Source organism: Poeciliopsis prolifica, unplaced genomic scaffold, assembly GCF_027474105.1.
Source record: "Poeciliopsis prolifica strain line A6 unplaced genomic scaffold, Auburn_PproV2 SCAFFOLD097, whole genome shotgun sequence".
NCBI classification, from domain to species: domain Eukaryota; kingdom Metazoa; phylum Chordata; class Actinopteri; order Cyprinodontiformes; family Poeciliidae; genus Poeciliopsis; species Poeciliopsis prolifica.
Genome location: NW_026562472.1, coordinates 511,733 through 529,816, shown reverse-complemented (window position 1 = coordinate 529,816; position 18,084 = coordinate 511,733). Strand labels below are relative to the sequence as shown.

The window sequence follows — 18,084 nt, the reverse complement described above, 5'->3', positions numbered from 1 at the left end:
CAACAAAGAAACTCAAAGTTTTCTATCAGTCTGGATGAGTTGAGCTATTTCTGCTGGTTCCTGATCATCAGACCCGACTTGGTAACTGGATCAGAACCAGTCAGGTTCTTCATTAATGGCCTTTGGGTTCCTATTAAAGCTGCTGAAAGCCAATGGAGGCCATTATTTCCTCAGGAGACGGTTCCTCTCTGACCCGGCCCAACAGAACCACAGCCTCAGGACAAAGCTGAGGAACCTGCTGCTGCTGCAAACCTCACTTTCATTCATTGCATCTAGATTTGCTTTTCTACAATCAGTGGTTTCTTAGACGTTTCATTAATGAGGATTTGAACTCGTCAGTGTTTGTGGCTCTGGAGGATCATTTTCATTCTGATGTAAAGAATCAGAAATAAAAGCATCTGAATCTTTACCAAACTGAAACATCTCCATCATTCATTCACAGCATTTCAATTTTTACTCATTTTGTTCATCAAAACATTTTAAAGAGAAAACTGAAAACAAAGTTCAATAATCTCAAAGTCTGAAATAAGAAAATAATTAATAAGGTCAAATATTTTAGAGATTTTATTCTGAAAATGAAACAGGATGTTTTGAAAGAAAATATATCAAATAAAAGTATTTATTCAACTAAATATTAAAGTATAAATGAATGATTTTATTGTATAAATAGAGAAAACAAACCTCAGTTTCTTCACTTTACTGACTGAATTCTCCAGGATCTCAACCAGATGCTTCATATCAGAGTCTCCACCATAACTAATGTAGATCTGATTTATTACCAGTTCAGTCAGATCTGGGTTGGACTTCAGAATCGAGGCCAAAACTTCACATTCAGCCTTGTAGAGCGAACAGTCACCAAGTCTGTGATTAGAGAAGAAATAAATTCAGTTCTAATGAAATCAATCTGGATCATAAACAGACTAAACTATGATAACAGTGATCATCATCTGAGTTTGACCCCACAGAGAATCTGTGCAGTTCCTGATTAAAGTCCAGGTTCAAGTTCTGGTTCTGGTCCAGGTTCTGGTTCTGGTTCTGGTCCAGGCTTCATGTCCTCAGACCTTCAGTTGCAGTCAGATGTTGAAGATCTTCTATCATCAGTGAAGAAAAGTTCAGTTTCTCTGCAGCAGCTGATGAAGAGGCTGACTGAGCTGAATGAAGGAAACGACTGGAGATGATGGAGAGGAGGAGGAACTGCTCACAGCTCTGACTTGGACTAGACCGTTTAGATCTTCCACCAAGCAGGAAGTGAGTTATAAATGAAGTGAGCAGAACAGGAAGTCCAGCTGCTGTGGACCTCTGGCATCTCTGGGTTTGTTGAGCCAATATCTGCTGCATCATCATGAATAATAGTAATATATTGTATAGAAACATGTTTCCTAGCAGCAGGTTATTAAATGCTGCCACAGAGGAAACTGGGAGCAGAACAAACACATGATGCTCCAGTTCTGTCTCCGTTCATCTGCTGGATTTGATGCTTTAACAAAGTAGAAAGTGGACAGTCGTCAACCTGCTGCAGCTAAAAGCTTCACGTTGTTCTGGTCGTCCTGCAGAGCAGCAGCAGAACCGGTCCTGCTGCTCCTTCGGGTCAGAACCGTCCTCTCAGACTGTGGATCTGAGAGGAACTGGGACAAACTGGTTGGAAGAGGGACACATGTCTCTGCAGTGGTCTGTCCATTGTCTCAGAGGAACAAAGGTTTGGATGTGAGGAGAAATTGTTGCTAAACTCCTAAAGAGCTGAAGAGCAAAACCCCTGGAGGAGACGGAGCGTTTGGGTCCAGCAGCATTTCATGGTGAAGCAGTGAAAGTTCTCCAGTAACTAGAAGAGGCTGGATGTCTCCAGAGTTGAAGCTCATGTCTCTGCAGGTCTTCATGGAGGACAGCTAACAGCTTCAACAAAGGCTGCAGATGAAGAGTTGATGAGGAAAATGGTTCCAGCTCTGGAAGCAGATTCTCAGAGCTTTGGGAGGATCTGACAGAAACTAGAACTTTTTCTGGAACCAGACGACAAAAACCACATTTTGGTCTCATTTACAAACTCAGAGGAAACTAGAGGAGGAGGAAGAGGAGAGGATGATGAAGATCAACTGTTCACACAGTTTATAATTATTGCAAATATTTAGTTCAATGATTCAAATTTTTATTAAACCTGAACAATTATTTTATAAAATCAGTCAAAGATCCTAAAATCTGAATGATGGAGCAGCGGCTCAATGAGTGAAGAGTTTAAAGTTTAAAAGTTTCTCTGGCGAAACAGGTAAACCGATAAGACATTTATGTGACTGTTCCTCAACAACCGGATCAGAGTCAGGATACATAATGGGAAGTTTCATATAAACATAACCGACTGCTCTTATGTGCTCACATATTCGAAGTCTAATCTGAACTGTTTTGGCGTTAATGCTAAAAGTTGAGCATTAAGCAAGTTATTACCATTCTATCAAGGCTAATGGTATTATTTGATAGCTAGACACTGTCTGCTTTGGTGAGGTCATGTTGACTAGTTGCTCCTCGGTAATGTGGATCAACTTCCTCCAGAAACTGGGTTCAAGGGGAGTGGGAGGCATTTCAGATAAAGAAATGCAAAAGTTCTTTTGGGGATTGTTCATGACTAGTTCTGTGTCTTGTATGGTTGAATGTGTGAATGTATGTGCAAACCTGCATTTTCTGTACTATTTTTGCATACTTTATTTTAGTATAACAGTAAATTAACCTGATATGGAAAAAACAACCAAAGGAAATAGTTTGAATATCAAATTACAAGCTGGAATGTCAGAGGAATACGAAAACAAACTAAATTGAAACAAGTATTAGACCGACTAAAATATTTGAAATCTAAAATAATTTTTTTACAAGAATCTCATTTGATTGAGCCGGAAATACATTGGATAACTAAAAGATGGCAGGGTCAGGTATATCACTCTTCCTTTACCAGTCATGCCAGAGGAGTTATTATTCTTATACATAAGTCAATAATGTTTCAAATTATAAGGACAATCAAAGACCCATATGGGAGATATATTATTGTGCAGGGACATATTTCAACATTAAAACTAAATTTGATAAATATTTATGGACCTAAATGATAACCCATCCTTTTATGAAAATTTATTCTTAACCTTGTCAACCTTGGAGGGATTTTATATTATAGGAGGGGACTTTAATTGTACCCTTAACCCAAGCCTGGATAAATCTACTCAAATTGATACCAGTCATTCACAAACCAGGAAAATACTCCTTAATTATATAAAAGAGTTAAGAATAAATGATGTATGGAGAACAAGGAACCCAAGTAATAAGGAATTTTCATGTTATTCAAGCTCACACCAATCCCATTCTCGTATTGATTATTTTCTTATCTCAGTGGAGTTATTGCCTCATGTGGAGGACTGTTGGTACAATAGTATTGTAATTAGTGATCATGCTGCAGTGTCCTTGGAAATTAAAGTAAATAAGATTGATTAAGGGATGAAACGATGGAGGATGCAGACACATTTGCTAAAAGACCCAAAATTTGTTACATTTATAGAAACTTCCATTGATCAATATTTAGAAATAAATAAAGATGAAACAACAGCTAGTATTAGATGGGAAGCTTTTAAAGCTTATATTAGAGGAGAAATTATCAGTTATAGCAGTAATAAAAATAAACAATACAACCAAGAATTAAAATTATTAGAGAGACAAATTAAATCCAGCGAAGCATAACTTTATCAGAGCAATGATCAGACAAAATTACACATACTGAATGTTTTAAGAACCAGATATGATAAATTAACAACACAGAGAAAGTGGTAAAAAACTTAATGTGGACTAAGCAAGCATTTTATGATCAAGGAGAAAAGGCTGGTAAATTATTGGCTTGGAGAATAAAACAGATGCAAGCGGAAAGAACAATTAACAGCATAAAATCAAATTTGGATATTTTAACCACAAACCCTTCAGAAATAAATGAAAATTTTAGAGAATTCTACAAAAACGTGTATAAGTCTGAATATTCTGGAAACGAAGACGCACAAGCTGCGTTTCTTAATCAATTAAAATTTAAAAACCTTTTAGAGGAAGAGAAAACAACTCTTGATAGTCCTTTAACAATAGAAGATCTCTCTGAAGCAATAGATAACATGAATAGTGGTAAAACCCCAGGTCCTGATGGACTTCCAATAGAATTTTATAAAACATTTAAAAATAAATTAATCCCACCACTTCTCAACATGTATGAGGAATCATATGAAGCTGGAATACTCCCATACTCACTGAGGTTAGCTACAATAACGCTTTTGCTAAAAACCAAATAAACCCTCCACTGAATGCTTCTCTTATAGAGGAATCAGTCTTATGGGATGTGATACAAAGATTTTGTGCAAAGCCCTCTCTAGGAGATTAGATAAGTATCTGCCCAGTTTAATAGTAGATGATCAGCAAGGATTTATTAAAACAAGACAAGGCTACCATAATATAAGACGGGGTCCTTAATGTATTCCATGAAAAACATAATTGTAAAGACACAGCAATGTTATCATTGGACGCACGTCAAGCTTTTGGTAGAATGAGTGGGATTATCTGTTTGAAGTGCTCCCCAAATATGGATTTGGTGAAAGCTTTCTAAAATGGATACGACTATTATATACTGATCCCATAGCACAAGTTTAACTAATAATAACATGTCAAAACCTTTTAATCTACAACGGTCAACTAGACAGGGTTGCCCCCTGTCACCACTACTTTTTGTATTGGCAATGGAACCTCTGGCGATGGCTGTTAGAGCAAATTCAGGAATATCCGGGATTCGAATTGGAGGAAGAGATCATCTCATTTCCCTGTTCGCAGATGATATCATATTTTTCTTGAGTAATCTGAAAATCAGTATTTCTAAATTATTACATCTAATAAAAGAATTTGGTGAATTTTCAGGATATACAATTAATAATTCTAAATCAGAGTTGATGTTTCTTAATGAAGAAGAAAGGAGAAGTCCTATTGTAACTACCCCCCATTTAAAACAACAACAAAAGCTTTTACTATTTAGGCATTAAGGTCACCCCATCCCTTAATGAAATAATCACAACAAATTATAATACCCTTGTGGAAAAGTCACAGAAATGCTAAATAGATGGTAAAACCTGCCTATATCAATGATAGGCCGAATAATTTATTAAAAATGACAATCTTGCCCAAATTTTTGTATTATTTCCAAACACTTCCATTGCCGCTGTCAGAGTCATTTTATGACAGTCTGGACAAACTATTTAATCAATTTATTTGGAGTAACAGAAAAGCAAGACTCCGTTTAAAACTACTCTATCTGCCCTATGAAAGAGGTGGACTTCAAGTCCCTAATCTTAGATGGTATTATATGGCCGCCCAACTAACATCAGCTACCCATTACTTTTGCCCGATGGCACCTCCAGCCTGGGTAGACATTGAACAACAATCTGTTCCAGATTTCCCCTTAAATACCTTTCTATATTCTTCGGATCTAAAGACATTAAAAAGACCACAAAAAATCCTTTTTTTAAAAATACGATTACAAACTGGCATGCAGCACATAAACATGTAGCTGAGCGACTACAGTTATCACAATTTACCCCTATTTGGGGTAATGAAAGGTTCACCCCAGGAAAAAATGATGGAGGATTTAAACTATGGAAAACCAAAGGCATTCAGAAAATTAAAGATCTATATGTTGATGGCAAGTTACTTACTTTTGATCAGTTATGTAAGAAGTATTTAATACCACCGAAACATTTTTTTAAATACTTGCAATTGAAAAACTTTATGTCATCAAAACTGAAACAAATAGTTGACATTCCACCCTTAACGAAAATAGAAGAGGTGTGTGTTGAAGACTCAAAAGGGAAAAGTTTTCTTTCTGTGTTCTATAATTTGTTAATGCTTTCCTCTAAGGACTCAGCAATAGATAAGTTAGACGCTTGGAGAAGAGATACTTTCGAAGGTATAGATGAGGAAGACTGGAACCAGGCCTGTTTAAAAGCACAAAAACAAACGATAAACACACGATTTAAACTTTTGCAATATAAATGGCTCATGAGAACCTATGTAACACCAGTTAAGCTTCATCATATGTCCAGTGATATTCCAGATACTTGCCCTAAATGTTTGTTTGAAAAAGGAACGCTTCTCCATTGTTTGTGGGATTGTCTTAAAATTCAGAAGTTTGGAGGGATGTTATTGGGTGTCTATCTGACTTGTTTGAGGTGAAAGTCCCATTGGAGGTTAAAATCTGTGTTCTAGGAATATACCCAGTGGAATTTAAACAATCACAGAGGAAAACTAAATTGATAGACTATGGACTTCTTCAAGCCAGAAGATCTATAGCATTATGCTGGAGGGGTATGGACGCACCCTCCCTGGGACTCTGGAAGAAGGAAATTGCAAATTCGCTCGGACTGGAAAAACTAACATACATCACCAAGGGTAAACAACGGGACTTTGAAAATCTCTGGGAGCCATATATGAAGACCATAGGGACTGAAGGTGGAACTTATTAATGGATGTCTTGTCTACTGTTTCTATTCATATATTGTTCTGTTATTCTTCTTTGTCTTTTTTCTCTAATCTAAAAGTTCTTGATATTTTTGGAACCAAACAAATGCAGGTTTGAAGGGTGAGTGTGGGAGTGAATCCAAGAGTGTATAAGTACATATTATAATGTTAAGTTTGTTGTGTGAATTTGTTGTACCAAAAAAGAGAATACTCAATAAAATATATTTGAAAAAAAAAGTTTCTCTGGCTGATTGGATCTTAGAGAAAATAAATTTTCTAGAGTTCAGGGTTTTCTATTCATTTCATCCTGAAAACTGATAAAAGTTAAATATTTTTAAAATGATCAAAATGTCTAAAAAACAGGAGCTGCATCTGTCCTGGATGAGCTGAATGTTTAGATGTGTGATTGGCTGAAATAATCCAGAGGATGAAGGAAGTAGATAAAGAGCAAAAACATCCAGAATCAACTTGAAGACAGAAGAAGAAACAGGAGGACAATAGAGCTGAATCAGCATCACACAATGAAAACATCTGGACTCACCGAGCCTTTCTGCAGTTCCTCACAGCTGGAACCAGTCTCTGTCGTCCTGATTCTGATGTGTTGTACTTCTCCAGGTCCAACTCATCCAGAACCTCTGACATCTGCAGCATGAAGGCCAGAGCTGAACAGTTAGTCTCTGAGAGCTCCTTCCCTGAATCCAGCAGCCGTTGGATCTCCTGATAAAATGAGACGTCGTTCATCTCCACCAGACAGTGGAAGATGTTGATGCTTCTGGCAGGAGAGATTCTATCAGTGTTCATCTCCTTCAGGTTGGTGATGATTCTCTGGATGGTTTCTGGACTGGTCTCTGTCTGACCCAGTAGATCTTCTAAGAGTCTCTGGTTGGCTCCACAGTGAGACCATGAAGGAAGCGGACAAACAGGTCCAGGTGGCCATTTTGACTGCTGAGGGATTTCTCCATGACTTTCTTCATGAACTCATCTAGAGATGTTTCTCTGTATTCGTCTCCCAGGAACGTCTTGATCTCCTCTGACTTCCTGCTGGTGAAGCAGTGGAGCATGTAGACTGCAGCCAGAAACTCCTGGATGCTCAGATGAACAAAGCAGTAGACTGATTTCTGGAAGATCACACTCTCTCTTTTGAAGATCTCTGTACAAACTCCTGAGTACACTGAGGCCTCTGTGACATCCAGACCACACTGCTCCAGGTCTTCTTGGTAGAACATGATGTTTTCCTTTCTCCAGATGTTCAAACGCCAGCCTCCCCAGCTTCAGAAGAACTTCCCTGTCAGCCTCCATCAGCTCCTGTGGACTTGTCTCATGTCCTCCATGGTACTTGTTGTTCTTCCTCTTTGTCTGGACCAGCAGGAAGTGAGAGTACATGTCAGTCATGGTCTTGGGCAGCTCTCCTCTCTGCTCTGAGGTCACCATGTTCTCCAGAACTGTAGCAGTGATCCAGCAGAAGACTGGGATTCCACACATGATGTGGAGGCTCCTGCAGGTCTTGATGTGGGAGATGATTCTGCTGGACAGCTCTTCATCACTGAACCTCCTCCTGAAGTACTCCTCCTTCTGGGCATCGGTGAAGCCTCGTACTTCTGTTGTCCTGGTAACACATGAAGGAGGGATCTGATTGGCCGCTGCAGGTCTGGAAGTTATCCAGATGAGAGCCGAGGGAAGCAGGTTCCCCTTGATGAGGTTTGTCAGCAGAACATTAACCGATGATTTCTGTGTGACGTCAGAAACCAGATGACTCTTGTTGAAGTCCAATGAAAGTCTGTTTTCATCCAGACCGTCAAGGATGAAGAGGAGTTTGCATTTAGCCAGTTGCTCTGCTGGGAGCTTCTGGAGTGTTGGATGGAAAACATGGAGCAGAGAGAGAAGACTGTGCTGCTGATCTCTGATCAAGTTCAGCTCCCTGAACGAAAGCAGAACCACCACACTGACATCTTGGTTCTCCAAGCCCTCAGCCCAGTCCAGAGTGAACTTCTGCACTGAGAAGGTTTTTCCAACACCAGCAACGCCGTTGGTCAGAACCACTCTGATGGGTTTATGTTGATCAGGAAGGCTTTAAAAAGGTCGTGGACCCTGATTGCAGAAACATGGAGGTTCTGGAACTTGGAAGCTCTCTCCAGCTGCTTCACCTCATGTTGGGTGTTAACCTCATCACTCTGTCCCTCTGTGATGTAGAGATCAGTGTAGATCCTATTGAGGAGGGTTCTACTTCCTGTTTCATCACTTCCTTCAGTCACACGTTCACATCTTCTCCTCAGACTGATCTTATGTTCCTCTAGAACCTCCTGCAGACCACATCTGCTCAAACACAAAGACAACTGTAGTAAAAAACATGATTCAGTGATAAAGTTGGAACAAAACCATCAGAGTCATTGAATCCAGGAGTTTTCAGTAACATCAACTCTTCTGCATCATGTCATCATTGTCCTTATAGAAACAGAAAAATGTTTCCACCCTTCATTTTTCAGTCTTTATGAAAGAAATCTGGAGAAAAAACTTTAATCTGCCAAAGAAATGAGTCATTACATCATTAATGTTCACATTTAAAATGACTTTCCTCAGTCAGAGTCTGGATTGGATTTTTTAAGGAACAATTAGAGACTGGAAATTGTTGAGCCAACAGATTGTTAGTATTATTACATTTTGCATTTATACTGTAAATATATATAATGCAGTCTGTGTTATATTGTCAGAGTGAATAAGGTTTCTGTTCTAGTTGTTGGTCCCCAGATTGTCCTCCACTCCTCTGTTGCTGCTGCAGCTCTGCTGTCCTCACATTCATCTGTCTGATTCTTCTCCAACAACGTTTGGATCACAAACTATTCACTTCCTGAAGAAGCTTTTCTGTAACATAACTCCTTATATTCTACATTTACCATCATCTCCAGGCTGAACCTCAACCTTGAACCAGGAGCTTTTCAGAGACTTCAGTGACCTCTGAGGTTGCTCTAAATCACTTTCTAATGGTGACAGAGTTTAAATCACTTTCTCCCTCTTGTCCTTTAATCACTTCTCAAATTGAAAGCTATAATTGTAAACTCAAATTTTCCAGCAGAACCTTAAAGGCCTGGTGAAATAACCAATAAAAATAGAACAAAAATCCTTCTCAGCAGGTCAGATTCACCATTTTGGCAGCTGGACAATTTGCTGAGCTATAACTTTTGCCAGGTCTTTTTTTTTGTTTGTTTTATTATACACTTTATTTCTGTTATTCTAAACATGACATTACTATCAACCAATACCAGATTGCTGCTCTCCTTAGCCATCCTTTCTGCTAGTTCATTCCCCTTAACCTCATAATGTGCTGAAACCCAAATATAATGATCTGTAAGAATCATCAAAGTGATTCTATGAAGTGATTGTTTTATTTAGAGCTGCAACATGACCCTTCAGAGTAAGAGTATTCATTTATCATTTTAAAAAAAAGACCAAAATAAAAAGTCAAATTTGTATATTTATCTTGTGGCCATTTTTTTTTAACCGACTGAAATTAAATAAATAGTTTATTAAGTCGAGTTACTGAAACATAAAACTTTTAATCATTAAATGTCCAAATCTCAACTAAAGACGTGGATCTGGAAGGAAGAAGCTCTGATTGGACATGTTCAGGCTCACCTGGAGCACGGCTGCTCTGATTGGCTGTCGGTCCAGATCCTGTTCTGGGTTGTTTCCCACACTGGGGGCAGCTGGTCCAGCCGGATCCATCAGAACATTCTGACCCAAAGCACAGCAAGATGGAAGCTCCTCCTCACTAAAGCTGCTCCTGTGAAGACATTTCTTCATCACTGAAATATTCACTAGCAACAGGCTGGAGCTGAACATGTTCATGCAGGTCCACAAAGAACCAGGGACCAGAAACTGGGTCAGAACAGAACCTCAGAACATTGATGATTTCTGGTTTTAAATACTTCATTGAATTATATTTGGTATGATGACTGATGCCAGTGTTCCCAGTCTGGAAGATGCTGGTTTCACTGCTTCAGTGGGTTTACAGACAATCTGAATTGTTGCTCCTCACATGTTTCTGTTTTCATGCAACATTTTAATCCATATTAATTCATTCAAACTAATTTACTGACAAACATCCTTCAGGTCTAACTTTAATAAGTAAGAAAATTAAGTTACTGTTTATTAAAACACTGAGATCAACCAGTTAATTTATATTTTATCTCTATAGATTCACATGAATCAGTTAGAAACTGGTTTCTTACTTTCTGTCTGAGGGTCCAGGTTCAGTACTGAAGAGTGGATCATGACCTTTGGACCGGCCACTCCTCATAGATGGACTTTTGGATCCTGGAGGTTCTTTTAGATCCAGATCTTCCATCTTCTGGACCTTTTGAGAGAGAAACCAGAACCAGTCAGTCCCAGTGATCCAGTTCCAGTAACTGGAAGCAGAAAGCTGGTTCCCATCATGTGTTCAGAGAATCAGAGTGAATCAGGTAAATGAAGAAGTGAACATTTGGCTCTATTGTAAATCTGTATGGAGGGAGTCAGTGTGCAGGAGGTTCTGAGGGAGCAGCAGCTCAGGTTGGGTCCACAGCTCTCCTCCAGACAGAACCGGGTCCAGCTGGGATCTCAGCAACATGTCAGCCTCTGTGTGCAGCTCAGCAGGATTTCCTCACAGCTAAAGAGTCACAAAGCAGCTTTCAGGGACCACAGCATCCAGCTGAGGTACCAGCTGGACCCGCTGCAAGGAATCATGGGTAAATATCAGCTGGACCCACTGCAAGGAATCATGGGTAAATACCAGCTGGACCCACTGAATCATGGGTAAATACCAGCAGGACCTGCTGCAAGGAATCATGGGTAAATACCAGCTGGACCCACTGCAAGGAATCATGGGTAAATACCAGCTGGACCCGCTGCAAGGAATCATGGGTAAACAGCTGCTTCTATAGGGGGAGAAAGCCCCCCTCACTCAGCGAGGCCTGAAACATATTAGTCAATTGATCTGTCTCACAATAGAAATTTTATATAAAGAGGCACAAAAATGCAACATTTTTACATTTAGTTTCAGTTGTAAGAAACTAAATGTAATAGTTTCTTACAACTGATATAAAATATTTATTATTTTTGCTCCATTTAAAGGTATTATTAAGTTTTTTAGGGATGCACCGATTGCAGATTTCTAGCCGATCGCCAATCTTTAATAGCCTGACCTCCTGATTCTGATTTCAGCCTAAACAATTTCTTTTGTTGAGTTGGCAACTGGTTCTGGATCAGTCAGTCTGGATCTGGACGCAGTTTTCCAGCAGAGCTTTGAGAGACAAAGAGTTTCTTCTTGCTGTAAGAAGCAACAAGAGGAAAACCTGGAAAAGACAAAACTCAGTGAGGAGGAAGAGAGAAAATCTGTGGACTGCATAAAGCCGGTTCTGATCCACGAAAAGAAAAACATGTTTCTGCTGATCCTCAGACTGCTGAGGGACGGAGTGATGTGATTCACTTTCTGCTTATTTCAGCAAGCAGAGAAACTAATTTACAATGTTTCTGTTCTTCTTCTTTTATGTTTAAACGGCAGAGGTTTTACAGTGAGAGTTTCTGCAAGAACGCTGATGCACTGTAAAAAGTTACATTAATTTATTTAGGTTAAATTTGAAAAGGTCATTATTGCACAATCTACACTTACATCCATACCACTTTATTCTAAAGCTCATGAAATACAATATTGCAGCTGATCAACATGTTTAAAAATAAAAAACAATAATGTAAGAAAATAGAAATCAAAACATCACCAATTCAAGTAAGTAGGAGCGCAGCATTAAGACAGAGATCTTAGCTCACTCTGGGTTAAAAGCTAAAAGAAAAAAATGTATTTTTAATTTTTAATTAGTTTTAAAAAGTTGTATCATAGAGTTCAACCCTCTGATGCTTTAGTGGGTCCTTTTGACCCGGTGACATCATCTTTTTTGCAATATCTTTGTAGTGATGTTTTCATCACTTCATATTCCAGATATTCTTCAAAAAATGTTACTGATATCATACAATAAATTTTTGATTTACCTTATATACATTTTAAGAAATAGCATGTTTTATATTAGTATCCCTTTGAGTGGGTCAAAAATGACCCTCATTCATTTCCTATGGAATTTAACGGGAATCTTTGTTTCTTAACAACTGTAACTGTCAGAAAAACATTTTTAGTGAACCGTAAACACTGAGTCCTAAGTGTTACCCCTAAGTAATGATATTTTACAGAGCAAGAACTCCTACAGATAAGTATTATATTTATTTTTACTTCACAAATGTGTCAATCATCAGCATCAGTGTTATTACCACAAATCAACCTATTAGTCAAATGAAATTGTGAAATGCTCACAATAAGCATTTTGTTTAACCTCTGACTAATTCCTTTCTAGATCAGTCATTTAATAAAGTAAACAGCGACCTCCAACACCGAGCGACCCGGTGGTTGAGAACCCGGGAAGCTGCGGTGGTTCATCGGTTAGAAAGGCTCCAGAGAGCCGAGAGAAACACGGAGAAACACGAAGAAACACGGAGAGACCCGGAGCGGCAACACTTACTGTTATTAACAAGTCGACAAGTTGTTTCCCTGCTGCGACTCAAAATGGACGCTGTTCTGAAGAAACCAAACTTGCTTTCAGTTTCTTTTCCACATGACGTCACGTGACTCACAGAGTGAAACAACAAAACTAGAATAAAGATTGAAAACCTTCAGTATTTAGATTTTGCTTTTAGTGAAGCAGATCCGAAGCTGAGCAGCTTTTTTAATGGATTCAGCAGAAAACCAGCAGAACAAACAAGTTTTGGTGGAGGATTGATTATTAGCGCTCACTGCCCTCTAGTGGTGAATTATCATATTCCTCATATTAATCAACCAGATCATTTGATGAAGTTATTTCACTTTATCAGTTGAATAAAATCAACTGAAATTAATGTTGTTAAAAGGTCACTGCAGGGTTAATAAATGGAAAAGAAAATAAAACTTACTTCACAAAAATCCTCCCAAAAAGATTAACTGTGGATAAATTTGAGAATCAAAGCCAGAAAAATATAAACAATAAAAATGTGCTGGTGATCAAATCCAACCCGCTGAGATCAGAGTATAGAGCAGGATGAAAATATCTAATGGAGAAAAATTAAATATAAAAGGTTTATTCAACGTAAAACATAATTAACTGAATTCACCTGTAAGTTCATTTTAGCTTGTTAATTATTTTACCAGAAAGCACGACTATGTAAAATAAAGTTTTCATAAATATTCTCCTGACTCTAAATAGGAAATTCACCATGTTGGCGAACAAACCAGTTTTTTTATTTCATCAGGAAATTGAAGTGTTATTTACAATATAAAGACGTGCTATCTATACATAAATAACACATGGTTCTATTAAATCAGCTGTCAATCCATTAGACATACCATGCTAATATTTATAATGAGAAAGATATAAACATGATCAACTTAACAGAAGTCAGAAACCAACTGCAGCTCAACAAACTCAGCTCTATATTCAGAGAGGGGTATTTCCGCCCTATGGTGGCCACAGTGGGAACTACAGTCCGGATAATGCTGCATTGTTTACATTTAATATCCACTTAATGTGGAGCTTAGAGAAAAACAAACAGTTAATCAACCGTTTTCTGACTCAGATATTATTATGACATCTTTTAATTCACTGTTTGGTGTTACAGCTGAAATGAATACAGGTTTAAATAATAAAATAAAGCTGCTGTATTAAACTCTTTACAGGATGTTTTTCTGGTCAAAGTCAGACTGAATAAAATCCTGCAGTGACTCTTATTTAACGGCATTAACAAATGCTGACTTGTACTGACTTGATAATAGTGAACATTAAAACAAAGAAAAAATAAATCTGAATATTTACATGTCAGGTTCTAGCAAAAAATGTTGCATTAATGTGCCTATATTGAATCTTGAGAAATGTACTTGAAGAATGTGTGTAGTTACAAAAGGTCTTAAAATAGCTGTTAAAATGTAAAAACTGAAAGACTGAAACAGATGAAACTCAAAAAGCATGAATGTGTTTTTTCAGAGTTGCTGTTTGTGGTTATTTGCAGAAATCCTGCTTTCAGTTTTCAGGTTGTTTTATCTCTTGGACGGATTTGATGACAAAGATTTTTGTTTTAGTATCTTGGTGATTTTTGGGGCAGATTTTATTTCTGTAACTTTATAAAAAACTAAAATTCTTCTAACTGTATTTTTCTGGGACTTTTGGTCCTAATTCTTTATAGTTACAGAATTTAAACCTTCCTTTCAGTCAGTTTCTGCTGTGAAACTGATGCGTTTTGTTGATCTAACAACAATTTGGACATTTCTGTATATTTTACATATTTTTATTACTTCAACAGAACCTCAATGTTACCGTCATCTCAAAGGGGTAATACAGTCAAGATATTTGTTAAAGGATCCAGGATTAGTTGAACATGTTGACCTAAATATGTTGCAATTTTCCCACTGACTAAAGAATTGCTGTTTGATACAAAAACTCATAATTATATTCTGAATATCATCCACAGATCAGGTTTTTTTTTTATAAAACCAGTAAACCAGAAAAGAACCGAACCCACCAGAACCTGATTCTCCTTTAATGGTCAGACCACCATCATGCATCAGCAGCAGAACATTATGACCACCAACCTGAGACTGAGGTGAATTCAGGAGAAATAAACTACAAACTACAACCACCAGGCGGCCATCTTGGATTCAAATGAACATTTATGTGAAAAACTGAAGACAGGAAGGAAAATCAGAACCTTCAACATCTGCAAACATTCATCACTGGTTTCTGAGGTTAATATTTCTGGGAGCTAAAGTCCAGATTACTGGTCTGTATGGGTCTCAGTGGTTCTGATGCTGACAGAACTACAACCTGATAGAAAATATCAGAACCAGATCAGCTGCTGAACCCAAACCAGAGAAACTGGACCCAGACAGGAAACGGCAAAGTGGAGCCACAGGTTGGATGGAAGAGACCAGAATCCAACCAGGAACAATAAACCAGTGAGATCTACTGGGAGGACTGGTGAGAGACGAGTCGCTGGAAACCAGAACCATCAACTAGCTGAGGTCACCAAGGGTCGGTTATAGAGAAGAATGGATCAGAACCAAGAAGCTCTGAGTCTGATCAGCATCTTGCAGAGAGACTGGAGAGAATGAGGAGCAGATAGAGGAAGGTGATCTTACCGAGCAGGAGGATCATCATCATCATCATCATCTTCCTCTCAGAACGAACAGAGAGGCGTCCATCGGATCCCAGCAGCAGATCACCTCTGACACCAGATCACCGTTTCTACTGGAACCAGCAGAGACACGCAGAGAGGAAGAAACTCCACTGCTGATTGGCTGATTCAGATGCTGCTGAACCGGTTCTGATCCAGTTCAGTTCTGAGGAAAGGCAGGGACCTTCAGTTTCCTCATAGTTTTGTTGGAGTTCAATCATTTTTGTCTCTGTGCTCCACCAGGTCCGTTCACTAGTTTCAAGACCCAACCAGAACCCCTCAGTGTGAATCACCCTGAGAAATAATGAGATTTGGTTTTATAAAAACAGGCTTTAATCCTGAAAATGATCAGGTGTTACAAGTCATACATGTGATCCAAATGGATCAGAAACATTTATCATTTATTTGTCACATTTGTGGGATTCTTTACATTATTTTGTCTCCAATTTCTGGAATACTCCTTTGTCCGAGATCTTACCTGGACAATCTGGATTAAATTACTGTTTTCCACTTTGTCATTATGTCAATAACTTCAGACATACAGCTTTAATTATTGCTAATTGTATGTTTTGCAACAGTATGACTTTTCGTCTTGTTGCTTTTCCCGATAAAACCACTCTATAGAAAACATGGTTAACAATAAACTACAATGAACCTCACCTCATTCTGTATATGAATGAAAGTAAAGCACTTTGGAGTCCTCTGACTTGATGAACTGCAGCATTAATGCATCATGTTATCATTTCATATTAAATCATCTTATTGATTTGCACATAACATGAGGTAAACTTTCTAAATATTGACAGATTACAACGGGTTTCTTGACTTTCCACACATCCAATTGCGAAACATATTCCCTGTGTTCAAGACTGACTGATTCTGTGGAATAGAAGTTATGAGCATCACTCAATTGAAGCCCACTGTCTGTCTTCCCTCAGCATAAATTTTAGTCCATGGTCTCCGTTAGAGTCGTAGTTGTCGTAGGTGGGCAGTGATGGCCAGTCTGGTTGGTAGGTGGTGGTGTTATACACAAACGCCTCCATGATGCTTCCAGGCGACAGCTTCCCCTCTTCGTCCGCCATCTTGACTTCCAGCTCCACCACAGTCCGCTGGTACATGGTGGGGATATTTTCAAAACTGTCGAGGAATTCAAGCATCTTTACGTCCACTTGGTAGATTTCCCCATGGACTCTGTTGCCTTGGCCTGGGAGGTTGAGGAGGAAGGGGATGTTGTACTTGGTAGCGATCACCAGTGGATACTTCTGAATGGTGACGGCGGTACAGAGGAACTCGGCCTTTCCGTAACGGCTGTCTGTCATGTAGAAGTAATTGGGTTGGCCCCTCTTTAGGGAGCCGTAAACAAAAACACGATGCATGAAGACTGAAGGCACCTGGGAAATGAAAAAAGAGGCAAATTGGTTTGCTTCTGTTTGGCTACATTTATAACAAATAGTTGAAAAGAGTATCCTGCAGAAACACTGATAAATCTTATTCTTAATAATCAACAGTGTCAAAAGCCTCCAATAAAAATTGCTGTACACAGCGGCTTGCTGTCAATAAAAATATTTATTACTTTGCAGGGCAGCTCTATAAAGACTAAAACCTTGATAAGTTTTTTTTTTTTACGATTTAGATATTCCTTTAGCTGCTCATTAGACTTAAAAACTAAACATTAACTAAACCATTAGACCATACAACCAAAATAAAACTTGTTCGAAGCAGACAAATAAATTGTTTTACTTTTTATTTGGTGTTTGTACGCTCCCTTTTGATTCTGCCCTGAGCAACTGAAGTATTTATTTTATTTGCTAAACAATTAAAAAAATAAATAAGAAAAAGAAAAAAAATTCCTTTGATATTAGGTTCAATAAAACTTTAAAAATCAAACCTTATCGAAAAATGATCCTTATATGAACATCAGAGTTGCTCTAGGTCAACATTTCTGCAGATCTTTAATTATACATCTATTAACGACACAAACAGAAACATCGGAGCAGAAACGGCTGTCATGGAGTAATAAAGCACAAACTGCTCTGTAATGACGTAATCACGTTCCACGTACTATACTAAATTCAAAAACTTAAGAAATATACCTGCAGACGTAAAACTGGGTCAGTGATCTTTGCAGATCGAGAAGAACCGGTTAGAGTTCGGGTCATGTGGAGCAATCAGTTTATGTCTTTCACGCATGCGCACAAGTGATTCCGGTCTCGAAAACTGTAACGTCAGCTCTGACGTAATTTTATACATTAAAGAACATTGTTTTTATTTTACTAAACAATAAGACAGAAATAAATAACTTTAAATATTCTTTACTTCTGATAAATTATAAATTTTCATTACTGATTTCTAATGTAGGAA

General features: G+C 38.2%; 2 protein-coding genes across 2 annotated transcripts in view; both read right to left on the bottom strand.

Annotated features, from left to right (window-relative positions):
- LOC129353783 (NLR family CARD domain-containing protein 3-like) overlaps positions 1-15,750 on the bottom strand; it is a 109,013-nt gene extending 93,263 nt beyond the window's left edge. The window contains 1 exon segment of the mRNA XM_055023227.1: positions 15,715-15,750. Within this exon segment, the coding sequence (XP_054879202.1) occupies positions 15,715-15,719 (5 nt within the window). The 5' untranslated portion in view covers positions 15,720-15,750.
- Positions 15,751-16,059: 309 nt separating this feature from the next.
- On the bottom strand, positions 16,060-17,882 carry LOC129353821 (gamma-glutamylaminecyclotransferase C-like). Its single transcript, XM_055023271.1, has 2 exons — positions 17,817-17,882; positions 16,060-17,114 (listed from the first exon to the last, which is right to left on the bottom strand). Exons 1-2 carry the CDS (start codon positions 17,880-17,882, stop codon positions 16,626-16,628), a joined length of 555 nt encoding a protein of 184 aa, XP_054879246.1. The 3' UTR covers positions 16,060-16,625.
- Between the last annotated feature and the right edge of the window lie 202 nt (positions 17,883-18,084).

Excerpts from the sequence above, each read along its gene's own strand:
- LOC129353821 (XM_055023271.1), bottom strand. The coding sequence starts at position 17,882 with ATGACCCGAACTCTAACCGGTTCTTCTCGATCTGCAAAGATCACTGAC. Across the intron at positions 17,115-17,816 it reads ACCCAGTTTTACGTCTGCAG|GTGCCTTCAGTCTTCATGCA; the intron begins GTATATTTCTTA and ends TTCATTTCCCAG.